The 25,713-nt window shown below is 52.1% G+C and overlaps 2 protein-coding genes and 1 long non-coding RNA gene across 4 annotated transcripts in view; 1 reads left to right on the top strand and 2 right to left on the bottom strand.

The window, feature by feature from the left end:
* The window catches only part of LOC102454332 (scavenger receptor class F member 2-like), a 258,095-nt gene that overhangs the window by 65,021 nt on the left and 167,361 nt on the right, over positions 1-25,713 (bottom strand). The window lies entirely within an intron of this gene.
* LOC142823555 (uncharacterized) lies at positions 9,977-17,174 on the top strand. Its single transcript, XR_012898739.1, has 3 exons — positions 9,977-10,115; positions 15,909-16,059; positions 17,044-17,174. It is a non-coding gene; the product is annotated as an uncharacterized LOC142823555 (long non-coding RNA).
* Positions 12,787-21,485, bottom strand: LOC142823554 (uncharacterized). Its single transcript, XM_075914782.1, has 2 exons — positions 19,447-21,485; positions 12,787-18,926 (listed from the first exon to the last, which is right to left on the bottom strand). The coding sequence occupies exons 1-2, from the start codon at positions 19,913-19,915 to the stop codon at positions 18,319-18,321; spliced, it is 1,077 nt and encodes a 358-aa protein (XP_075770897.1). The 5' UTR covers positions 19,916-21,485; the 3' UTR covers positions 12,787-18,318.

Below are 25,713 nucleotides of genomic sequence, written 5' to 3'. Positions count from 1 at the left end.
TAAAAGATGTTGAACAAAACTAGCCCCAGAACTGACCCTTGGGGCACTCCACTTGAAACCATCAACCAGACATCAAGCCATTGATCTAGCCAGTTTTCTATTCACCTTACAGTCCATTTATCCAAGCCATACTTCCTTAACTTGCTGTTAATAATACTGTGGGAGACTAGGGATGTGAATGACTAGTCAACTATCAGATAAGCAAATGCTTATTGGATAGTCAACACACTACTCAGATAGTCACTTCCCCACCCCCTTTGCTGCCTCTATCAGAAAGAGGCAGGAAGGGGGAAGAGGAGGGGGTGCGTCAAAGCGGCAGCGCTGCGTGGAGCCTGGGGCCAGACCCTGGGCTCCGAATGGCGCTACTGCTTTGAAATTCCACATGCAGCCCGGGGCCCGCTGACCCTGGGTTCCATGCGGTGTTGCTGCTTTGAAAAACTGTGGGGTGCATGGTGCCAGCGGGGGACTGCTTGAGTCCCCCGCTGGCCCCGTGCTTCCTGCAGCACTTTCACCTTCGAAGTGTAGCAAAAGCCTGTTGCTACACTTCCAAGGTGGAGGTGCCCATATCGACTAATCGAATAATCGATGCAAATTGCATCAACTATTCGATTAGCCCATTAATCTAAATTTAAAATCCCTATAGGAGACTGTATCAAAAGCTTTGTAAAAGTGTGGGTATATCACATCCATCGCCTTCTCCATATCCAGAGCCAGTTATCTCATCATAGAAGGCAATGAGGTTGTTCAGGAATGACTTGCCATTGGTGAATATGTTTGACTATTCCTCAGAGTGCAGTCTGCTTGGCAGGAGGGTCTTCCCACCTGTTTCTTTCTGTCACCATATCCCCTCTCATTATCCACCGTCCCTGACCTCACATGAGGCCTCCAGGCTCTATGCTCCAATCCTGGCTGGCCTTGCAAATCATATGCAAAAGGTACAATACCAGTAAGTGAATTGCTTATTACTGCACTGACTCTGCCTCAGCTACATCAGCCTTGATAGGGGCTTCTCCCACAAACTCATGTGCACTCCCATTTCACTCCTTGAACACAGTGGCTGTGTCTACATTGGCCCCTATTCCGTAATGAAAGTAGGAATAAGAGATCCTCCGGAAAAGAGCTTATTTTCCGGAGGATCGCGTCCAGACTGGCGCTTTTCTCCGGCTTATCTACAAGCCGGAAAAAAGCAGCAGCCATGAAAATGCAAATCCCGCGGGGGATATTTAAATCCCCCGCGGATTTGCCTATTCCAAAGTGCTACATTAGCATCCCTATTACGGAATAGGGGCCAATGTAGACGTAGCCAGTGAGAAATCCCCAGCATTCATGCTCTTGGTGGATGTCTAAATCATATCACCTTATCACCTTTCAGACCTCTCCTTAACTCCTGGTAGTGCTTTGGCTGGAACAACAAATTCCACTGTGATGGTCTTCTCCCCCCCACCCCACCCCACCCCCTTCCATGCTTTATGAAATTGACTTCTGGACACAAATGTGCATGACTCCAAAATGCTTTGGACAGAATACCTCATGTAACCTATCAATTTTAATGTCACAATATGCTGGATCTGTATATCTTATTTTGGTGTATGTATCATTGTGTGTAAAGTTATAACGTATGGAATGGTTTATGGTTTTAAAAATGTGCTAATGAAAGCCATCAAGGGTGTTTCCCTCAGTGTCTAGGTGATCACCTGTAAAACAGCCTCTTCTGTCCTTTGAGTCTAAGCAGTCACATGTCCACCCCAACTGGTAGGCTCTGACCAGGTAATTTGCCATGGAAGGGACTTATCCATGGGTGTGCTTCCCCGGGGTGCTGACAAGCCTTTCCTGCTCTCTGGGGCTTCTCACTACCCTGTTCTGCTGGGCCGGCTCCTTGGTCTCCCCCAGCCAAGGCACAGAGCCAAGATCAATTCCCCCCCCCCCCCCCCCACACACACACCCTCGAGGAGCAGTACTGACACAGAGACTATTCCTGTCCAAGGAAAATGCAGTTTTAAGCCCAGCTTCCCAGGACACCTTTCTCCAAATGGGATCAGAAACCTAAACGAGTAATTTAGGTAAGCCTCCTGTGACAAGGTCAGCAGAAGGCTATAAAAAAGTAGTCCTATTGGAGTCTGGGAGGTGGGCAGACATAAGACCACCTATATCTAAAGGACCTCCCCCACAGCCTATGGGGAGGATCCACAGAACCCAAAACGCCAAATGATTATGGGGGACAAATCCAATAGAAAACAGGGACGGATGTGAGGGTCAAAGGGCTACATTGAGGGAACTGGACAGGGACACCGAGCAGAGAGCCCCAGACAGCATGCACTGCCCCCTAGTCCTTGAGAGAGCCAATGGATGCCACCCAGTGAAACTCTGCCCAGATACAGGAGCAAAAATAGCCCCACAGTCACAGGCCCCTCCCTTGGCCAACCTCTGCTCCCTGATCTTGTAAATGGCCATCTTGGCTATCGCCAGGAGGTTGATAAGGCAGTCCTGTGACTTTGTGAGGCCAGAATCTCAACAAGAGGTTCTGGAGGAGCCGAAAGAGGGGCTCACTCAAGGTAGACGTGCGCTAGGGTCTCCCTCACGCCACAGAAGGGGCAAATGTCGGGAACAGGGGTGAACCGCACCAAGTACACACCCGTGCTCACAGCACTGTGGAGGATTCTCCAGCTGATATCCCTGGTGGGCTGCGGAACCAAGGTGGAGTAAAGACCGGCCCACTGGGACTCCCCACCCTCTCTTGGAGGTAAGAGGTCCCACCATTTGTTATCTGGGTGGGACACAATGGTGGGGAAGTGAAGAGCGTAAAGCACAAGCGTCTACAGATTACCTTTGGCGCGGTTCAGAAGGGGACCAGCTGCAATGTATGCAATTGGCTCGGGTAATGAGGTGGAAGCAGTAAGGAAGGCACGCGGCAAGGTCTGGGCCAAGGATGTCCCAGAACACATCCCATATCTCCAAGGTCAGTCCATCCAAGTCCGGTCTTATTGGTGGGTGTGACAGACCGGGCCGTGTCTGGGCACAGCTTAGGGCGTCCGCTCAGGGCGAATTGCTCAAATCCGGGGCTCTTTACAGTCCCCCTGACTGGCAACCTCTCCACACAGGCCACAAACCAGTCTCACAGAGCGCTTCAGCTGCCTGCCTGAAGCCTCCCGAGCAAAACCCCTCCGACACCCCAGCAATACCCGTGCCCCAGATGGCCCCGGGCCTATACACAGGTGGGGGGTCCTAGCACCCAATCCCACCTACCCCGAACAAGTCCTGTCCGGTTCCAAGAAACCAGCCACAGATCCCTGGTCAATTTACCCTCTGGATCTTACCCACAAATCACGCTGGGCCAATCCTTTAGAATCTAAAACTAAAGGTTTATTAACACAAGAAAGAAAAGCATGAGAGTAAGGTTATTAAAGTACAGTACGTTACATGCACCGAATCTCCCAGTCCTCGATGCAGGCTCTAGCAGAGATGTTGCAGCTGCTGGTTAAAAGTCCTTGTTGCGCATCCTAGCATCAGGATGGGTTCACAGGTCTTCCGGGCTCTTCAATCCCTGCAGTGCTGCCTCTGGGATGAAGTGCTGAGCTGAGAACAAAATGGCATCGACCACATGGCCTCTTTATACTCCTTCCTGGCCTCTTCTAATATGTAGCAGGTCACCTGGTCCTCAGCCTCTCTCTATATTTCCTGCTGGCTGCCCTCAGGTGACAAATCCCATTCTTTGGGTGTGTCCATAGCCTATTGAGAGCCATTGTTCCACAGGGCTTTGCTACTCAGCCTGTCCATAGCCATGCTTAACCACATTCACAGAAATATTCAGCTTCCACACAGATTACAGATTCCTACCTACACACACAGACATTATATACTCACATAAACAGTGTACATAAGATCAACAAACAATAATCTCCCATTCAATACCCCACATGGCTCCCCCCATACCAATTTCTGGGGCCAACACCCCCACCTAGGGGTGCAGCAGCGATTTGGCTGCTTCCCTCCAATTCAGCAACATGACAGTGGGCATGAGACATAGGGCTTCTGAGAACTTGGCTAGAGGGAGAGGCAGCCCCAGCTGGTCCCAGTCGCCCATGCTGACCATCGGAAGTTTGTCCCAGAGAACTTTGCAGGCATTGGTGTCAGTTGGATCTGGGAAGAAAAGGGAGGCGTAGAAGGCTCAAGCCCGCTCACGCATCTCCACCGGCTCTGTGAGGGGGGTGCCATCCTCTGCCAGAAGGCAAATTATGTGCTTTTTAGCCCCCCTCTTTTTCTCCAGGGCATAGAAGAAGTAGGAGCTGCGATACATCTCCCGGGGTAGATGGATGCAATGACAAACAAAGGCACCTCAGGCCCGAAGGTCATTGAGGGCCCAGAGTTCCTCCCATTTTTCCTGGTACATTCGGCAGAGGGATGGATTTCGGGGGCTGGTGGCCAGATGCCTCTCCAGCTGTAAAACCTCCTGTTCCAACTGCTTTATCGCCCCATCCCACTGCTGGCTGGCCCCCTGGGTTTAGTAGCTGCAGAAGAGCCACATATGCACCTTCCCCACATCCCACCACCACTGTGCTGAGGGAAAGGCGCACCGCCAGGCCAGGGGGAACTCCTGGAAGGACACTACAAAGCCCACGTCCTTGGGTAACCTTTTGTTGAAATGCCAGTAGGCCAGCCCTGGCCTCTCCAAAGAAAGAGAGGCTGTCTTGGCCACCAAGTGATGGTCTGAGAACAGAGCTGGCCAAATGCTGGAGGAGCGGGACCGAGAAAGATGATGAAGAGAAAGGTAAATGCGGTCCAACCAGGAGTGAAACTACTGTTGACCCTCCACCTGGACAAAGGTGAACATGGTGTCCTTGTCCAGGTGGAGTTCGCACCAAACGTCCACCAGGGAGTGTTGATCTATAATCTTCCTGAGGATGTCCATGGTGGCACTGCTTGGTCCCCGTACGGTCTTATTCCTCGAGGGTGCAGTTGAAATCCCCACCCAGGACCAGGCACTTGCAAGGATCCAGAGAGCCAAGGAAGGCAGATGCCTGCTGGAAGAAGCAGAGTCTCGCTGGGCTGCACGTCAGGGCGTAAACGTTAAGAAGGTGTAACATTAGGCCCTCCACCCAAACCCAGAGGTACAGCAGGCAACCCTGCATGACTTTGGCGGTCCCCAGCACCTGGTTCAGGCCAAACACAGGCATCACACTGGCTTGAAGAGCCGATAAGTGGCTCAAATAGACCCTGTCCCCCCGCTCCAGCCACCAGCTAGCCTCGGCGGCCAAAGCAGTATGGGTCTCCTGCAGGAATATGATGGAGTACCCCCAGCACCTGTGGAGACCCATCCTACAGCCCCAGATATTTATAGTGGCAACGATGAGCGTTGGTCTTGAGAGGGCTGGGGAAGATCCTCGCTGACGGGAGTGCTGGCAGCCCCTATTGAGCCCCGCAGCAAACTGTGACCGAACCCCAACGTTAGCAGGGCATCACGGAAGCTGCGGCTCCTCTGGTAGGCCACAGCCTCCCACCACCTAGTCCCTTTCCCCTCCCCTAAAATGGCCCTTACGGTCCAGAGGACAAGATGGAAGTCTCCCCAGTGCTGAAGGGCGAGAACCACCTTGTTCTGAGAGCCATGAATGTCCTCCAAGTAACTGTGCATCTCGTCCCTCCGCACATCGGTCATTGGGTCCTCAAGCTCCTGAATGTCCTCAGACCAGACCCCCTCTATGGCCCCATGGCTGACCAACATAGGCAAGCAGGGACTCTGAAGTCCCTGCTGCGATGATGGTAGGGGCAGTGGTGGAGGGAGAACAGCCCTAGACATGCTGGGAGCAGGAGAAACAAAAACTGTCACCTGGGTGTGGACATCTGAGGTAAACGCAGCAACCCTGGGAGCGTCAGCAATAGGGTAAGTGGAGGGAGGGAGGTCAGGCTGAGGAGGAGGAAGGGGAGCAAGAGGAAGGGATGGAGGGGGAACAGGAGGAGGACTGGATAAATTCGGTTGGGACAGGGGTTGAGCAGGGAATAGGGGTAGGACAGGGTTTGGGAGCAGGAACAGGGTCAGCAGCCTCAGCAGAAGAGGCACTGAGATGCAGTGTCTCCTCGCAGGGCAGGGGATCAGTAGCAGGGGAAGTTAGTGTCTCCCCAGCTCCAGGCCCCGATGCCACAGGTAGTGCAGCACCAGAGGTCCTAGTACTAGGGGTGATGGGGAACAACGGGAACTTGCACCCACTAGAAGCACCCAGGGGCTCCAGACAAAGCGCCACTCATGGCCGGGCAGAGAGTAGCACCCTGGGGCAACTCAAAGGCAGGGAGAAGGGAGGATTATAGGTCACAGGGAAAAGGAGAGGGCAGCTGTCATCCCTCCAGGACAAGATGATCCCCCTCTGAGGCAACGGGGGGTCAAGCCTAGGGCTTCGAACGCCTGTGAGAGGAAGGCGAGTCTGCCACCTGCCACCACATGGTCACCCTCGTCGGTGGCAGGGTGAGCAGCTGCCTCCACACAGGTAGAGGGTGCATAGGAAGAGGAGGCAGAGGGAGCATCTTCCATGCAGGGACTCTGGGAGGGAGGCATTCACCCCCTTCGCAGTTGCTGCCATCGCCTCAGCCACCACCACCCCGGTGCTGTGAAGCATCTGGAGCCTCAGAGGAAGGACCAGCTCTGACATCCACCCCCAGAGTAACGAGGAGGGCATCCCCCTTGTCAGCAGGTGGGGTGGAGTGCCAGGCAATCTCCCAGCCCTCCAAAGAGGGGGGCTGGACTTTAGAGGAGGAAGGGCTGGGGTGAAGGACAGTGGTGGGAGGGTGAGGGAAGACAGGGGCTGGACAGTAGAGGAAGGGAAAACCTCCCGCTGGGGTAAGCCCTGTCCGAGTCCTGTCGCTGACCCCGCCACTCTCTCTTCTGCAGGCCCAGCCTTGCTGCTTATCACGGCAGCAGCAGCACCCGCATGCTTGTCTGGGCCTGGCGGGGCTCGAGCAAGGTTGACCACGGTCACAGCTGGAGGAAGGGTGACCCCGGGGTCCAGACCCTCAGGGCCACCACGATGGCAGGGCAGGTGCCCTCCTGGGCATCAGGGGTCCTGAGTGCCTCTCCAGAGAAAGCACCGAGCTTCCCCCATAGTATAATATACCTGGTGCACCAGAAATGACCCTTCTAGGGCTTCTCCACCACGCCCAGCTGGCGGCATTTGGATCTTGACCTGCTGGCAGCAGAAGACAACATGGTGGAGGGCAGGATCTTTGCAGGAAGGGGACTCTGGACTGATGGGGGCATATGGGAGGAAGGGAAGAACAGATGGGGGAGGGGGAGGGGGAGGGGTACACCCAGGTCCTCCAGAGGCTCGAGCGTGATGTGAAATCCCCACACCGCCAAACCTCTCTCCACTGCCTACTGGGTGGCAGTGTTGGACACAAGGGGCTCGTCTACATTGGCCCCTTTTCCGGAAGGGGCATGTTAATTTCAGAGATCGTAATAGGGAAATCCGCGGGGGATTTAAATATCCCCCGCGGCATTTAAATAAAAATGTCCGCCGCTTTTTTCCGGCTTTTAGAAAAGCCGGAAAAGAGCGTCTACACTGGCCCCAATCCTCTGGAAAAAGCACCCTTTTCCGGAGGATCTTATTCCTACTTTGAAGTAGGAATAAGATCCTCCGGAAAAGGGTGCTTTTTCCAGAGGATCGGGGCCAGTGTAGACGCTCTTTTCCGGCTTTTCTAAAAGCCGGAAAAAAGCGGCGGACATTTTTATTTAAATGCCGCGGGGGATATTTAAATCCCCCGCGGATTTCCCTATTACGATCTCTGAAATTAACATGCCCCTTCCGGAAAAGGGGCCAATGTAGACGTAGCCAAGGAAAAATTTCACCTTCCCAAACATCTTAGAGGCGGCCACTGCAGCCAATACCACTGCCACAGACCCCACCACATGTGCCAATGCCCTGACGTAGGTCTCCATGTGGAGTGAGGCCGACACCAGGAGGAAACAGACCCCGTGCCTCCTGGTCAAGGTGGTAAAGGGGCTAGGAGGTGACTGGAGCAGATTGGGAGGCAGCAGGGAGGAGAGTGTGGTAGCTACCTGGGCTACCCCATCATCCCCAGAGCTGAAGAAGGGAACGGGGGTGGGGGGGAAGGAAAGGGGGAAACCCATGGCCAACACCAAGGCCACGGTGGGGGGCCACCACCGTGGGAGGTTTTGCCTCCCCTGGCCCTTCCGGGGGGCATTCTTAATGGTGACAGTGGTAAAAGGCACCACAGCAGGGCTCCCAGAATTCCCATCCATGCCCACTGCCACCGTTGTATGAGTGGGTAACCCAGCAGCCTCAGAGGGGACAGCATTTACATGGGTTGATGGGAGGATGGGTAGGGAAGGGGCGGCAGGGGCATCACACAACAGCCCCTCCATTATTGTCATGGGCAGGGAGGGAAGGACAGGAACAATTGGGAGAGGGAAAAAAAGTGCCAGGGGAGGGAGCAAGGGGTGGAAAGAAGGGGAAGAGGAAGGCTCACCACTCCCCCTCACTAGGCTGGAAGAGGGGTGGGAGGGCACCAATAAAGAAAAGAGAAAGTGGGGATAAAGGAACAAGTACAACTCCCAACACAGGATGGTAAGACCGGCTCCTCTGGCTGCAGTGGGGAGATAAGGGGGTAGATTATATTAACAACATGTGGTAAGTGAAACTGTGTATGGGGCGGTGACTAAGAAAGGAAGGGGAGGCTCAGGTGCCAAACAAGAGAAAAAGGGGGGGCATGGGCACACAGAAAATGGGGGGGGAAGGCAGTGGAGAGGGAGGGCAAGCAGTGAGAGAGGGCCTGCTGCTAGAAGGGGCAGGGGGAAGGGCAGCTAGACACTGCTGGGGGAGGAGGGCAGGTGTGCCCAGGGTGCCTGAGTAGCAGACCCACAGCACCTGCTGCAGGACCCAACAGAGCAAAAGGAGGAGATGGCAAGCAATGGGACCAAGAATGGAAAAAGGCCCCTGCAGCAATTGAGGCAGGGGAGAGCTCAGTGGTGGTGGTGGCAGCAACAGCTGAAATGCAGGGGGAAACCACATCCCACCCCCAGCACCGCACAGAAAAACTACACCCCAACCACCCCAGGAACCCAGATGGAAAGAGGGTCCTTTACAGACTCCCCCGCCCACACACACACAGACAGTAGGCTGTGGGGAGAAAGGGCTCTGGGAGCTTCCCCAAAGCAGCCCCCTTACCGCCTCTGTCCCAGAGGGAGCAGCAGCAACAGTAGCAGGAATGGTGGAGTCCAGGCCTGCAACAGTGAAGAGAGGGGACAGATCATCCCCCAAGAAGATGGAAAATGGGGATCCCCCCCCTCCGCAGGGCAAGGCAGTAGAGACCCCCCTACCCACCCCCTACAGCCAGCTGAGGTGAAGAGGGTGGGGGAGGAAGCTAGCTGCAAACAGAGCAGGTGGAGAGAAGAGGGATCCTGGCCCAGAATACGGGTGTAGCTAAGACTTGCTTGCTTGCCTGTCTGCCACAACAGAAGTAGCACCCCCCCCATCCCTCCCAAAAAGAAAGAGAGGAGGGGAGGTATGTGACAGGATCAATTGAGAGAAAAGTAGACCACTAGCCTCAGCCTGAGGAGATCTCTGCTCCCAGAGTAACAGGGAGGGGCTGGTTTAGAACCAGCAGAGGCAATCAGGGGCAGTTGAACACCTGGGGCTAATTGACCAGCCCTGCAGAGTCAGCACAGCATGGGCTGATTAGGACACCTGGGGGTAATTAAGACAAAAGTTCAGACTGGGTGTGACGGGCTGACCTCGTCACTCGTGCCGGGTCCGCGCATGCGGGCGGCTCACGAGAAGCCGGAGGAACGCTGGCTGTGCTGCTGCGCATGTGCAGCAAGCCGGCGGCCGCTTTTAAGCACGGCGCTGGCACACCAGGAGGGGAGGCGGCGCACCCGCTGGGCGGAAGACGCAGAAGGGGGAGCGTCGCCAGACGGGGCTGGGCTGCGGTCGGCAGGTGGGCCAGTGGCGACCACCCCTCGGCCCCCCCACAGAGAGGGACTGGGGGAGGACCGGAAGAGTGTACCCCCTCCTAGCACGACAGGACCTCCAATGAATGAGGACCGGCCAAGGGACACCTGCGAAGAAGCCCGCCGAAGCCACCCGGAGCCCTGCAGAAGCCCGCCGACTGAGGAGGTACCCAATGCCCCGTTCCCGGTAGGGTGCAGAGTCAGGACGGTGCCCCGCCTCGTAGGACCAAAGGGGACCCCCCGACGCCGGAGCAGTCTATAGGCAGAGGGCCCCAGGGTATAAGTAGGAGGGTGTGAGCCCACCGGGACTTCCCGGTACGTGGGAACCCTACTACGCCCTATAGGCCTAGAGTAAACGGACCGAGAGTAGGGGAGGGCCCCTCTGTGAACAGAACGCGGGCCCACCCTACCCCACACTCTTGCAGGGTTAAGAGGGAGGGGGGTGGTTACCCCCGTGACACTGGGTATAAAAGAAGCTTTGCCTACAGTTAGGCTATGTCTACACAGACGGTTTCTTGCGCAAGAACATCTTGAGCAAGAAGTATTGCTCAAGACAACGTCCACACTGCCATGCTCGAGATGCGCTTTTGTGCAAGAGCATCCCTGGCAGTGTGGACGGTCTCTTGTCCAAGAAAGCTCTGGTGGTCATTTTAGCCATAGGGGTTTCTTGTGCAAGAAATCCCTGCTGAGCATCCACACTGCCCTCTTGTGCAAGAGCTCCTGTGCAAGAGGGCTTACACCTGTTAAAAAAGAGCATAGCTCTTGCGCAAGAAGCCCTCTCTTACCATGCCGTACTGTAAATTCCCTTGCACAAGAGCAGGCGGGCAGTGTGGATGCTCTGCGGATTCTTGCGCAAGAACGGCTGTACTTGCGCAAGAAGCCGCAAGTGTAGACATAGCCCTGGGGTGCACACATGTAGCTGAGAGGAGGAAGAAAGGAGACAACAAGGCTATGTCTACATTGGCAAGATTTTGTGCAAATACTTTTAACACAGGAGTTTTTGTGTTAAAGTATTTGTGCAGGAGAGCGTCTACACTGGCATGTGCGTTTGCGCAAGAGCATCCATGCCAGTGTAGATGCTCTCTTGCGCAAGAAAGCTCTGATGGCCATTTTAACCATAGGGCTTTCTTGTGCAAGAAATTCATGTTGCCTCTTGCGCAAGAACAATTGTGCAAGAGGGCTTATTCCTGAGTGGGAGCATCATAGTTCTTGCGCAAGAAGCACTGATTTCACACATTAGAACGTCAGTGTTCTTGCACAAGAACTCACAGCCAGTGTAGACAGGCAGCATGTTTTTGTGCAAAAGCAAATGCTTTTGCGTAAAATCATGCCAATGTAGACACAGCCCAATTGAACAGTAGGAGAATGAACTTGAGAGAGGGGAGTAGCCCAGGGGTCTTAGAGATGTCTTGTAGCAGGTGTTGGGGATTCATGTAGGCAGCTACTATTATAGAGCCCTGGTCTGGAACCCTAGGCTACGTCTACACTGGCAGCTTCTTGTGCAAAAACTCTTCCAGAAGAGAGCGTCTACACTGGCATGTGCTTTTCCGCAAGAGCATCCATGCCAGTGTGGACGCTCTCTTGCGCAAGAAAGCTCTGATGGCCATTTTAACCATCGGGCTTTCTTGTGCAAGAAATTCATGGTGCCTGTCTACACTGGCCTGTTGCACAAGAACAGTTGCACAAAAGGGCTTATTCCTGAGCGGGAGCATCAGAGTTCTTGAGCAAGAAGCCCTGATTTCATACAGTAGAAGGTCAGTTTACTTGTGCAAGAACACGCAGCCAGTGTAGACAGGCAGCAAATTTTTGTGCAAGAGCGGCCGCCTTGGCGCAAGATCACACCAGTGTAGACACATCCCTAGAGTAGAGGGTGGGCCTGGGTTCCCCCAACACTCACCTCCCCATTTTCCACTGGAGGGGGGGGGGGGGGGAATAACTGTGGAATTTATTCTGTTTTACCATATGCTGGCTGATGATGAAAAGAGTTTAGCAAACTAAAGCCCATGGTGTGGTGCCTAAAATAGTGAGCTGCTGTGAGCCTCTGAGGCAAGCAAATCCACCCAGTTCTTGTAGGAGCTTTTCACACCTTTAATAATGAAAGGAGAATGTACACACTGATTGCTGCCCCCCCCCCCATAACAATTATTTACACTGGGCTTGATAGTAAATAGAAGTGATTTTATTAAGTATGAGCAATAGGATTTAAGTGATTTAAGTGGTGATAAGTGAGAACAGGCAGAGCACAGTAGATTACAAACTTAAAACAACAGAAAATGCATAGCTAATTCTAACACTAAAACCTCACCCTACAATTGTTCTTATTCCAGCTAAGCCTTCAAACCAGGGATATTCCCTCTCCCTGGGGTCTTTGGTTCCTTCCCTTGGGTGTGCCACAGCAGCCAGCCAAAGACAAAGCCCCTGCTGAGCTTCCCATTGTTTTATGGATTCCCACTTTTACATGGGAAGTTATGTAGTCAGTCCCTACGAGTTATGGAGGTCACATGACTTCCTAGGGTCAACTACTGCTGAGACTCAAAGGACAAAAGGGGCTGTTTACATATGATTGCCCAGACATTGAGGCATCCCAATGTTGGAAACACCCTTGATGGTTTTCATTTGCACATTTAAAACTATAAAGCATTCCATACTTCATATCTAACTTTACACGCAAGAATGATACTTACACCAAAATAAGATATATGGACCCAGCGGATTAAGACAGTGTTTCTTAAACTTTTTAAGATCGCGGAACACCAAACAAATTTTTTTATGAGGAACACCAAGGATTTTGTGTTGAGAAAAGAAAAAGGGTTGGGGGGGGGGGGGGGGGGGGGAGTTATTGAGCAAAAGAAAAAAAGCAAAAAAAAAAATAGGTCACCTGCCCATTTAAGGGCGGCCATTTTGAACTCTGTTGTTCTCTGCAGCACACCTCCAACTTCCTCGTGGTACACCAGTGTGCCATGGAACACAGTTTCAGAAACACTGGATTAAGACATTAAGATTGATAGGTTACATGACTCAATTTGTTCCAAGCATCTTTGAGTTATGCATATTTGTGTCCATGAGCCCATTCCATAAAGCATGGGGGGGGGGGGGGGGGTGTCCATCACAGTGAGATTAGTTTTCATAACCTCTCATCTTTATAAGGTCTTGTGATAGGTTTAAATCACAGACATCCCCTTGGGGTTGTCCCCGGTGTACTGATCATGCCACTGACACCTGCCTTCCTGCTCTCTGGGGCTCCTCACGACCCTGTCCTGCTGGGCCAGATCCTCTAGTCTCCACCAGACAAGGTACAGAGTTGGGGTTACTGCTCCCTTGCAGAACAATACTGACACTGAACCAGTTCAGCTCTGGAAAGTCTCAATTCTAGAAGCTCAACACCCAGGAAACCAACCCCCCAAACAGGACTAAAACCCCAAATAAATCCATGTTTCTGTAAAACTTTTACAGACAGAAAGCTTATAAGGTCAGCCCGCTTTATCAATGAAAGAGAGATATGCACAGTGGTTTCTCACCCCTCCCCAACAACAATTATTTACACTGTGCCTGATGATAAAGAAAAGTGTTTTTATTAAGTACAAACTGTAGGGTTTAAGTAGTTGCAAATGAAAACAGATCAAAGTAAATTACTAAATTAAAATGAACAAAAAATGCTTAGCTAGTTCTAATCCACTAAGAAACTTGTTACATACAAATTCTTATCCTAAACAGCTGTTTTTATTTTGGGTAAAAGCTTCAAATCAGAGCTGATCTTTTACTCTGACTTGGGTCTACAGCTTCTTCAAAGTTCTTTGTATCTTCATAGGGTTTGCCAGGCAGTTTCAAAATCCAGCTGAAGACAAAAGGCTGATTGCTTCCCATTGCTTAAATAGCCTTTCCCCCTGGGCGGGAACCCATGGAAAAATACCAGGTTCAAAATGGATTCCAGTACTGGGTGGTATGGTCACATGTCTTTCTAGGACCAACAAGACTATTCACAGGTCATTGATTTGATCACCAAGTCACTATGTTTCCCGGACATCAATAATGGCCCTCATTAGCACATTTAGAACTATAAATAGATCCATGCTTCAAATTTCTAACTTCACATACAAGAATGATACATGAACAAAAATAGGATATACAGATGCAGCAGATTGTAACTATAAAATTGATATATTACTTGAACAGTTTTGCATAAAGCATCTTTGAGTTATGTACATTTATAAGCCAATTTTCACAAAGCACGGGGTGGCCATCACAGGTGTGGTACTGGTGGTGGCACAGAAGAACTAGAGCAGGGTTTCCCAACCTATGGGTCACGACCCAAATATGGATCACCATTACATTTCAAAAGGGTTGCCAAGTGTCTCCCCAGGTGGCTCTGCCCCCTCCTCCCCCTGTTTTTGAATTGCCTTGGGTCACCAAGTCCTCCTGAATTGTCAAAATGAGTCCCCATCTGGAAAAGGTTGGGAACCACTGAACTAGAGTGTCTAAAGGAAATTGCTTGTATGACTTCTGACAGTGGCCAATGCCAGATGCCCCAGAGGGAATGAACAGAACAGGGAATCATCCAGTGATCTAACCCCTGTTGCCCATTCCCAGCTCCTGGAAAACAGACTAGGGACACTCCTTGCCCATCCTGGCTAATATCCTGAGGGCCTACACTGACTTTTTTGCGGCTCAGCCCTGACTGCAGGCCAGAGCCATAGAGCTGCTTCCCTGTCTTATTTCTTCCTTTAGTCTAAAGCATTAGGCTAAATCTACACTACAAGGTTTTTGCGTCAAACAGTATGCTAATGACAGACTCATTAGCATGAGTCGCGATGTCATTAGCATATTTTCTGCCGATGCTTTTTGCGCAAGGGGTTTTTGCACAAAAAGAAGCAGTGTAGCCGCTTCCGTTTTGCACACAAAAAACCCTTTTGCGCAAGATCCTTATGCCTCTCTGGGAGAGGCATTTTTTGAGGAATACAAGATCTGTCAAAAAAGGGGTTATTTTCGACAGATCCGTGTCTAGACTGCTGTTTTTTTCCAAAAAAGCTCCACTTTGAAAAAAAGCGGTGGCCATGTTTATGCTAATGAAGCACGGGATATTTAAATCCCTGCTTCATTAGCAATTTCGGCGTGCTTGATTTGCATCCCTCTGTCGACAGAGGGATGCAGTCTAGATGTAGCCTCAGTGGGGCAGCTGATGCTTGAGGGACAGCATGCACATGCCCTAGAAACCAGATGGGAGTCCAAAAATCAGGTATCATGTTTACATGGTAACAAAGGTAAGACAGGGCATATGTGAGCTCTGCCCTGTACGTTCTAAAGAGAAATTATACAGGATAGTTGTCTTAAATTCCAAGGCCAGAAGGGACCACTGTGATCTAGTCTGACTTCCTGTATAGCACAGGCCAGAGAAATTCCTGAAAGCAATTCCTACAGCAGACCTTTTAGAAAAACATCCAGTCTTAATTTAAGAATTGCCAGCAATGGAGAATCCAACATGAGCAAAGGTAAATTGTTTCGGTAATTAATTGCCCTCACTGTTAAATTTTAAGTTATTTCCAGTTGGAATTTGTTTACCATCAACTTGGATCATGTTAAACCTTTCTTCTCTAGACTGAAGCTCCCACATGAGTATCAAATATTTAACAATAGGCTCTTAGGGACTGAAATCAAGTCACCCCTTAACAGTCTTTTTTTGTTAAGCTCAATAGACTGAGCTTTGTGACTCTGTCACTATGGGTATGTCTATATTGCATTCCTCTCTCAAAAGAGGAATGCAGTGTAGACATACCCTATAAAACATATTTTCTAATTCTTTAATCATTCTCATGGCTCTTCTCTGAACCTTCTCCCATTTATCAATGCCTTTCTTGAAATGTGGGCACCATAATTGGACACAGTATTCCAGAAGCATTTGCACCAGTACCAAATATGAAGGTAAATACTCTTTCTCATGGAGAGTCTCTTGTTTGCATCCCAGGATCATATTAGCTCTTTTGTTCAGAGCATCACATCGGGACCCCAGACTCAGCTGCCTGTCAAATGACTCTGCATGGATTTTTGAAGGCTGTATGCTGGCTTGCTAGCAGAATATTTATGATCTGAATAGTTGAAATGTGAAATTATGGAAGGTAATGACAGATACTTTCATTTCCCATAGGATGCTGGTCAGGCATCGTTGTTAAACCTAGTTCTTTAGGGGGGAATGTAGCCATTAGTGGTGGTCTCTCCACCTCTGGCTTAGTGGGAGGCCACTCCACCTCACTACATCAGTGGGCATTGCCCACAATCAAGAAATTAGCAGAGCACTGCACCCATAGAATCATAGAAGATTAGGGTTGGAAGAGACCTCAGGAGGTCCTCTAGGCCAACCACCAAAGCAGGACGAACCTCACCTAAATTATTCAAGACAAAGCTTTGTCAAGCCTTGCCGTAAAAACCTCTAAGACATTGCTTTCAGGAGCAAAAGGGTCAGGCAAGGGTAATTCTTCAAATCTTCCCCATGGTGAAATTCCTTTCTCTGCTCCCCCCACTCAGAGGTTGGAGTCTAGGGTCATGCCAGTGACCTAACCTCAGCTTGTCTGGGGGAAGGGGGAGGAATACTGGTACCTACCCACTGGGGTGGCTTTTTGTCCCTCAGACACATAGTCAAGGTACATGGAATTTCCTCTCCCACATTCTCACAGACCATTGGGCAGTCAGTCTGTGGGAAGGAGTCATCCCTTCTTCCTGGCTTTAGGTGCCTTTATTGTCACAGACAGCTGTCATACACATCACCTGGGCATTTCCCACCCTTGGCTGGGCAACACAGATTGGACAGTGCACCAAAGCAGCCATAGCATCCCTGCTTTAGGCTGGAGGCACTGCCATCCCCACACTGTGTATTGCCTCTGGTTCCCTGGTAGGGTGGACAGAGTTCTTATTGCCCTGGACTGGGCATCAGGACTCACAGCATTTTCCTTCAAGACAATAAGACCCCTTGCTCTACAGGCGAAGAAGCCTATCTCCCCCTTCCCGCTGCCCCCAGGTGTTTTTCTGAATACTCTGGGAAGGTAACTTGACTTCTCTCAGATACTGGCAAGAGGATTCATCCTTCCCCTTCCTCTCCCGCCCAGGAACTCCATGTTGGCAAACACAGTCCCTCACAAGTCTGGAGCTAACTGAGGACTTTGGGTTACCCCTTCTGCTTTCAAATCTGGAACATCATTTCCTAAACACAGAGGATATGGACTGTCTGAAAGCTCTCCTGCATCAAGCACCCCAGTCCTTCCGGGATCTGCCTTGGAATCCAGGTTATCAACAGAATGAAGGCTGGCCCACTACAGTTCAGTTCCCCTTCTGGGGTGTATCAAATTCCAGGCCATTTTCCCAATTTGGGGGGGGGGGGGGGGGGGGAAGGCCTGCCCTTTACCCAGAGTCCCAGTCCAGGGACCATATAGATAGCAGCCATCCTCCATGTCCCTTTAAATAAATTGCATCAGTGCTACAATTCTTTGGGCCACTTCCCCATGGCTCCAGCACTTTCTTCAACCTTACCTCAGGGCCCTGTCCTGATGGAGTCACAGTAGCCAGCCTAGAGCTCCACCAGGAGCACCTTCCACTGTCCTCCAGGGCTAGAAAGGATCTGAACTGACTCTGGACCTGCAGCTCTTCTTATACTTGCCTGCTGGACCCTGATTTGCTGTTTTCCACACAGCCACTTTAGGCAGCTTGGAGGACCTCTCTACTGCCCTTTTCTGAGGTGGGATGTGGCCAGGCCACGAAGCCTCCAGCAGGGGACCTCATAGCCTATTCCACCCTATCACTCTATGGGTATGTCTACACTACAACGTTAATTCGAACTAACTTAGTTCGAATTAGCTTAGTTCGAATTAACTAACGGATCTAGACTAAAAAACTAGTTCGAATTAGCGTTTTGCTAATTCAAACTAGCATGTCCACACAGAGTGGACCCTGAACTGGGCTTAAGGATGGCCGGAAGCAGTGCTGGCAGGGCATCAGAGGAGGACTTAGAGCGTGGAGATGCTGTCTCAGGCTAGCCCAGGGCTGCGCTTAAAGGGACCCGCCCCCCACCCTGGACAGACAGTTCTCAGGGGTGCCCCGCTTGCAAAGCAGTCCTGGCTGCCCGGACTACCCACACTGGGCACATCACACCACGCGGCCATCAGACCGGCTGCACTTGCCGCAGGCTGCCATCTGGGGAGACGGGTCAATTGGGGGGCGGCAGGAGAGCTTCCACCCCCAGAAGCCCGCAGAGCCAGCCCAGTCCTCCCCATCGGGGGCTCGTGCCCCAGTCCTCCCTCACCTCCTTCCACTTACCCTTCCCTAGCCCCTCTTCTTGATGTACAAAATAAAGGACACGTGTGTTCAAAAATAGAAACTCTGTTTATTTAACAAAACTCGGGGAAACTGGGAAAAGGAGGTGGGAGAGGGGAAGAGAGAGGCTGGGAGAGGGGAGGGGGAAAACTGGGAGGAGGGAGCTGAAAGGGGGAAGCAAGGGAAAGGAGGGGGTGGGGAAACTGAAGGATCAGGGGTGGGGGTCTCGCCAGGCCGACCGCCTCCCAGTACGGCGAGGGAGGGGGCCTCGGCGTCCCCGGGGGGATGGGGTGGAGGGTGCGGAGGGTGCGGAGGTTGAGGTGGGGGGGTGTGGACATTGAGGAAGAGGTTGTGGGGGTTGAGGAGGAAGAGGTGGGAGGGGGGGCAGGAGTGGGAGGAGGGACAGCAGTTGGGGGGGCAGCAGGTGCAGGACCAGCACGGGGCACCATGCTCTGCAGCAGGAGCTGCAGGTTGGTGCTCAGCCCTCGGAGCTCAGCCAGCAGCTCGTGGCGGACCTGCAGGTCTTCCCGCATCCACGCCCGTAGTGTGCGGTGCACGGCTTGCAGGGCCCCAAGGTGCTGGTCCCAGTATTCCTGCTCCGTGCTGGCGGTCCGGAGCAGGCCGCGGGTGCGGGAGCATGTCCTGGGCGGGGTGGTGCGCCCTGCACGAGCAGCTGGTGCAGCTGTAGAGAAAGAAGAGAAGTGGTCAGTTCTCCCTGGGGATGCAGAGGATGATGCCCAGCCCCCTCCCCAACTCCGCAACGTGAGGGTGACCATGTCCTGCACTGTCACAGCCGCTGTGCTTGTACAGAGGCCATGGTCAGGATGTCTGGCTCTCCCCGGGACAGGGAGCTGCCCCAAGACTGCACCCATGTCCCTGTGCCATGTATAGTGTGGCCGGGGCGGCGGGGGGGAAGGGGAGATGTCCCCTGCCTCCGTGTAGAGGGGACATGTGAAGGGAAATCATCCTGCTGGGTCCTGCCCCGGGGTCGGGAGCATGTCACGTCTCTTTGCACAAGCATGTGCCTATTGGGCAATGGCCCCTGGGTGTCACGCAGCTGGAGCCACCTGCCCAAGGGTGGCATGGCACGTGCTCGCACGTGCACAGGTGTCTGCGTGATCCGTGGAAGGCATGGCCCACACGCGCGGTCCCTGGTCTCCCTCCCACCTCCCCCCCCGAACTACTTAATTCAAACTACTTACCCGGTACGGTCTCCCTGGATGACACTGCTGGCGGTGACCCTTCTGGTGTGCCCAGGTCAGGGCCCTCTGGTCCCGGCTCGATGTCCCCCGGGCTGGCACGGACCGCCCTGCCCCCCAATAGTTGGTGGAGGGCAGTGAAGTAGGGGCAGGTGGCAGCCCCTGCAGCGGCTCTGCCTCTTGTGGCCCTGGCGTACGCCTGCCGCAGCTGTTTAATTTTAATGCGCACCTGCTCCTGGGTGCGCCTGTGTCCCCTGCTGGCCATGGCGGCTGCTATGCGCCCATAGACGGCCGCATTCCTCCTCCTAGTGCGGAGATCATGGACGTTGGGGGCCTGCCCCCAAACCTCAATGAGGTCCATGACCTCCGCACTAGACCAGGAGGCCGTGCGCCGTCTACGGCCCCTGGCTGGCCCCTGGGTGCTGGGGGACTGGGCAGGGGACATCTCACTGGCACTGGCTGCCTGGCTCATTCTGCAGCCACTGGTTCGGGGCAGAGACTCCTGGCAGGGCTGGCTGACTCTAGTGCCGTCTGGCCAGAGTCTACCCCTTTAAGGGCCCGGGGCTGGGGGAGAGGAGAAGAGTTTTCCTGGTTGTGCCCAGAGAGGCCACCAGGGGGAACCTGGGAAGGGCTAGCCTCCCACTAGTTCGAACTAAAGGGCTACACAGCCCTTAATTCGAACTAGCTAGTTCGAACTAGGCTTAATCCTCGTAAAATGAGGATTACCTAGTTCGAACTAAGCGCTCCGTTAGTTCGAATTAAGTTCGAACTAACGGAGCGCTAGTGTAGCGCCTAGGAAAGTTAGTTCGAACTAACGTCCGTTAGTTCGAACTAACTTTGTAGTGTAGACATACCCTAGGAGAGTTCATTCCAGAGTCTCAGCTTGACCACAGAGAAAGTCTTGCCCCCCACACAGACAAGCTTTATTATTATTGTTGAAAACAATGAGTAGTCCTGTGGCACCTTAGAGAGACTAACAAAAATATATATCATGAGCTTTCGCGGGTAAAACCCACTTCAGCAGATGAGCTGGAGTGAAAATAACAGAACCAAGATATTTATAACAGAGTGGGGGGAAAGTACCTGTCATTTGTAGGACCAATGCTAATAAGGCTAATTAAGTGGGCTCGAAGTGTCCCATTCTTAGCTTTTGATGTAAAAATGCAGTTGTTAGAGGCAGGGGAGACTGGCTTTACAATGCAACATCCAGTTAATATCTTTGTTCAAGCCCAGGAAAACATTTGTAGATGAATGCCAATTCCGCACTCTCTCTCTGTAATTGGCTGGTGAAATTCCTTTGTAGAATGGCTACTTTTAAATCCATGATTGAGTGACCAGGCAAGTTAAAATGTTCCCCTACAGGTTTCTGTGTGTTACCATTTCTGATATCTGACTTGTGTCCATTTATCCTTTGTTGTAGAGACTTTCCAGTTTGGCCAATATACTTGGCAGAGGGGCATTGCTGGCACTTGATGGCATATATCACATTAGTGGCTGTGCAGTTGTATGAACCTCTGATGTGGTGGATTATGTGGTTAGGCCCTGTGATGGGGTCACTTGTATATATGTGTGGACAGAGTTGGCAATGCGGTTTATTGCAGGAGTAGGTTCCTGGTTGACTGTATCTGTGGTGTGGTGTGTGGCTGCTGGTAAGTATTTGCTTCAGGTGGGGGGGCTGCCTGTAGGCAAGGACTGGCCTGTTTTCCAAGGCCTGTGAGAGTGAGGGATCATTTTCCAGGAGAGGTTGTAGATTGTCAATGATGCACTGCAGGGGTTTCAGCTGGGGGCTGTAGGTAATGACCAGTGGTGTTCTGTTGCTTTTTTTGTTGGGCTTGTCTTGAAGCAGTAGATTTCTGGAAACTTGACTGGCTCTGTCAGTCTGTTTCCTCACTTCCCCAGGTGGGTATTTAAGTTTTAAGAATGCCTGATAAAGATCTTGTAGGTGTTTGTCTCTTTCTGTGGCATTGGAGCAAATCTGGGTGTATCTGAGGGTATGTCTACACTGCCACCCTAGTTCGAACTAGGGTGGCTAATGTAGGCATTCGAAGTTGCAAATGAAGCCTGGGATTTAAATATCCCAGGCTTCATTTGCATCTTGCCGGGCGCTGCCATTTTTAAATCCCCCCTAGTGTGGACTCCGTGCTCGTGGCTACATGCAACACGGAGTAGGTAGTTCGAATTAGAGAGCCTAATTCGAACTACCTACTCAGTGCCGCGTGTAGCCGCGGGCACAGAGTCCGCACTAACGGGGATTTAAAAATGGCAGCACCCAGCAAGATGCAAATGAAGCCCGGGATATTTAAATCCCAGGCTTCATTTGCAACTTTGAATGCCTACATTAGCCACCCTAGTTTGAACTAGGGTGGCAGTGTAGACATACCCTTAGGGCTTAGCTGTAGACAATTGATCAGGTGATGTGTCCTGGATGGAAGCTAGAGGCATGTAGGTCAGCAGGTTTCCAGTATAGGATGCTGTTAATCTGACCATCATTTAATTGTACTGTAGTGTCAAGGAAGTGGATCTCCTGTGTGGAGTGGCCCAGGCTACGGTTGATGGTGGGGTGGAAGTTGTTGAAATCCCTGTGGAATTCTTCCTGTGGGTCCACATAATGAAGATGTCATCAATGTAGTGTAAGTAGAGGAAGGGTGCTAGGGGCCAAGAGCTGAGGAAACGTTGTTCAAGGTCAACCATAAAAATGCTGGCATATTGTGGGGACATAGCAGTGTCACTAACTTGAAGATATAAATTGTCCCCAAATTGGAAATAGTTGTGGGTGAGGACAAAGTCACATAGCTCGGCCACCAGATGTGCTGTGGCATCATCAGGGATGGTGTTCCTGACAGCTAGTAGTCCATCATGTGGAATGTTGGTGTAAAGAGCTTCTACATCCATGGTGAATAGTGATAGAAATGTAGCCGTGTTAGTCTGGTGTACTAATGATACGGGAACTAATGATACGGCCAAGAATGACCTTGAGCGTGTTACTGCGGATTATGTAGCGCTAGGAAGAAGGATCCAAGAATTCGGAGCGCAAGTGGTATTCTCCTCCATCCTCCCTGTTGAAGGGAAAGGACTGGGCAGGGATCATCGAATTGAGGACGTAAATGCGTGGTTGCGCAGATGGTGTCGCAGAGAGGGTTTTGGTTTCTTCGACCATGGGACTCTGTTCCGGGCACAAGGATTGTTAGGAAGAGATGGGATCCACCTAACGAAGAGAGGAAGGAGCATCTTCGCGGGCAGGCTTGCGAACCTAGTGAGGAGGGCTTTAAACTAGGTTCGTCGGGGGACGGTGACCAAAACCCTGAGGGGAGTGGGAAAGTCTGATACCGGGAAGAAATGCAGAGAGGAAGGGGCAAGAAAGGAGGACCCCTGTTTCGAATGGAGAAGATAGTGCAATCAACTGGTTACCTGAAGTGTTTGTACAATAATGCGAGAAGCCTGGGCAACAAACACGAAGAACTGGAGGCCCTGGCCCAGTCCAAGAAATATGATTTAATTGGGATAACAGAGACTTGGTGGGATGACTCGCTTGACTGGAGCACTGTCATGGAAGGGTATAGACTGTTCAGGAACAACAGGCGGGGAGAAAAGGAGGAGGAGTTGCAGTATACACAAGAGAGCACTACGATTGCTCTGAACTCCAGTATAAAGATGGAGAGAAACCTGTTGAGAGTCTATGGGTTAAGTTTAAAGGAGCAAACAACAGCATTGATGTTGTGGTTGGTGTTTGCTACAGGCCACCGAATCAGGTGGATGAGGTAGATGAGGCTTTCTTCGGACAACTGAGTGAAGCTTCCAGATCGCAGGCCCTGGTTCTCGTGGGGGACTTTAATCACCCTGACATCTGCTGGGAAACCTATACGGCAGTACACAGGCAATCCAGGAAGTTTTTGGAGAATGTTGGGGATAACTTCTTGACACAGGTGCTGACGGATCCAACCAGGGGCCGTGCGCAGCTTGACCTTCTGCTCACAAACAGGGAGGAACTAATAGGGTGTCACGAGGCCGCCCGTCCAGGCCGCCGCCTCTCCTGTTTGCCCCTAGGCCGCGCTCAAGATACCCCTCGATTCTGGATCGCCGGGCGGAGTGGGGGGTCCGGGCCCGCCCTCTCTCCGGACCCCGACCCAGGGCCATGACACTGAGAGGCGCCCTCTCAGTGGTAGCAGGGGGGGGCTGGTACCCCAAAACACCCCCGCTCTCAGGTTCCACAGCCCGCCCTGGATCTTGCTCCACTCCGCCGGCCCTCACTGTTTTGGTTACCCGCTGGTCTCTGCGGGCTCCCCGCCGCCTTCGCTGCCTCCTTGCCCGGCTCCCGTGGCTCGTTCCTCCCTCGCCTGGGCCCCTGCTCCGGTTGGCTTGGCTGCCGCAGGTCTCACCACCGCTGCCTCTGGCGCTCCTGGTCCCGCCGCCGCTGGCTCCGGCCCCGCCGCCGCTGGCTCCGGTCCTCCTGGCCCAGCCGGGTCCGCTGGTCCCGCCGGTTCCGCCCGTCCCGCCCCCCTTACCCTGGCCTCCCCGGCTCCTTTTATCCCCCCTCCCCTTGCCGTCCCTGGCGTCGCTCCCCCGACGTCATCACTGGCGCGCCCCGGCGCCGCGTGATGACGCGTCCCTCCGCCCCCACTCGGGCCTGCTGCGCTGATTGCCGGCTCCGCGGCGGCCCCGTCTGTCTCGCCCGAGTGGCGGGGTTGCTCCACCCCGTCACATAGGGGAAGTGGAGGTGGGTGACAACCCGGGAAGCAGTGATCATGAAATGGTAGATTTCAGGATCCTGACCAAAGGAAGAAAAGAGAGTAGTAAAATACACACCTTGGACTTCAAAAAAGTAGATTTTGACTCCCTCCGAGATCTGATGGGCAGAATCCCCTGGAATGTTAACATGAAGGGGAAAGGAGTCCAGGACAGCTGGCAGTATTTTAAAGAAGCCTTATTGAAGGCACAGAAAGAAACCATCCCGCTGCGTAGCAAGAGAAGCAAACATGGTAGGAGACCAGACTGGCTTACAGGGGAAATCCTTGGTGAACTAAAGCACAAAAAGGAAGCTTACAAAGAGTGGAAACTTGGACAAATGACCAGGGAGGAGTTTAAAGGTCTAGCTCGAGAATGCCGGGGGGTTATCAGGAATGCGAAAGCGCAGATGGAATTGCGACTGGCTAAGGATGTGAAGGGTAACAAGAAAGGTTTCTACAGGCATGTTAACAAGAAGAAGGTGATCAGAGAGGGTGTGGGGCCCCTAATGGATGAAGGAGGTAACCTAGTGACAGATGTGGAGAAAGCTGAAGTACTCAATGCTTTCTTTGCCTCTGTATTCACGGACAAGGTCGGCTCCTGGACTTCTGTGCTAAGCGACGCAAGATGGGATGAAGATGGACAGCCCATGGTGGGTAAAGAACAGGTTAGGAACTATTTAGAAAAGTTAATGTACATAAATCCATGGGTCCAGACTTAGTGCATCCGAGGGTACTGAGGGAGTTGGCAAATGTCATTGAGGAGCCTTTGGCTATTATCTTTGAAAAGTCGTGGAGATCGGGAGAAATCCCGGATGACTGGAAAAAGGCAAATGTAGTGCCCATCTTCAAAAAAGGGAAGAAGGATGATCCAGGGAACTACAGGCCGGTCAGTCTTACCTCGGTTCCTGGAAAAATCATGGAAGGGATCCTTAAGGAATCCATATTGAGGCACTTGGATGAGAGGAAAGTGATTAGGAATAGTCAGCATGGATTCACAAAGGGCAAGTCGTGCCTGACCAATCTGATTAGCTTCTATGATGAGGTAACTGGCTCAGTGGACATGGGGAAGTCAGTGGATGTGATATACCTTGACTTTAGCAAGGCTTTTGATACGGTCTCCCACAATATTCTTGCCAGCAAGTTAAGGGATTGTGGATTGGATAAATGGATGGTAAGATGGATAGAAAGATGGCTAGAAGGCCGGGCCCAGCGGGTAGTGATTAATGGCTCGATGTCAGGATGGCAGTCGGTTTCTAGCGGAGTGCCCCAAGGTTCGGTTCTAGGACCGGTTTTGTTCAATATCTTTATTAATGATCTGGATGAGGGGATGGATTGCACCCTCAGCAAGTTTGCGGATGACACTAAGCTAGGGGGAGAGGTAGATACGCTTAAGGGCAGAGATAGGGTACAGAATGACTTAGACAAATTGGAGGATTGGGCCACAAGAAATTTGATGAGGTTCAACAAGGACAAGTGTAGAGTCCTGCACTTGGGACGGAAGAATCCCAAGCATAGTTACAAACTGGGGACCAACCGGTTAAGTAGT

This window comes from Pelodiscus sinensis, unplaced genomic scaffold (genome assembly GCF_049634645.1).
Source record: "Pelodiscus sinensis isolate JC-2024 unplaced genomic scaffold, ASM4963464v1 ctg43, whole genome shotgun sequence".
In the NCBI taxonomy this organism is placed as follows: Eukaryota; Metazoa; Chordata; order Testudines; family Trionychidae; genus Pelodiscus; species Pelodiscus sinensis.
Note: the sequence above shows the minus strand (reverse complement) of the source record. Positions and strands in the feature narration are given on the sequence as shown.

What these genes read in the sequence shown, in the direction of transcription:
- LOC142823554 (XM_075914782.1), bottom strand. Translation starts at nt 19,915, where the DNA reads ATGAGCCAGGCAGCCAGTGCCAGTGAGATGTCCCCTGCCCAGTCCCCC. An exon ending in ATCCAGGGAGACCGTACCGG is followed by an intron (nt 18,927 to 19,446) that starts GTAAGTAGTTTG and finishes CTTTCTCTACAG; the next exon opens with CTGCACCAGCTGCTCGTGCA.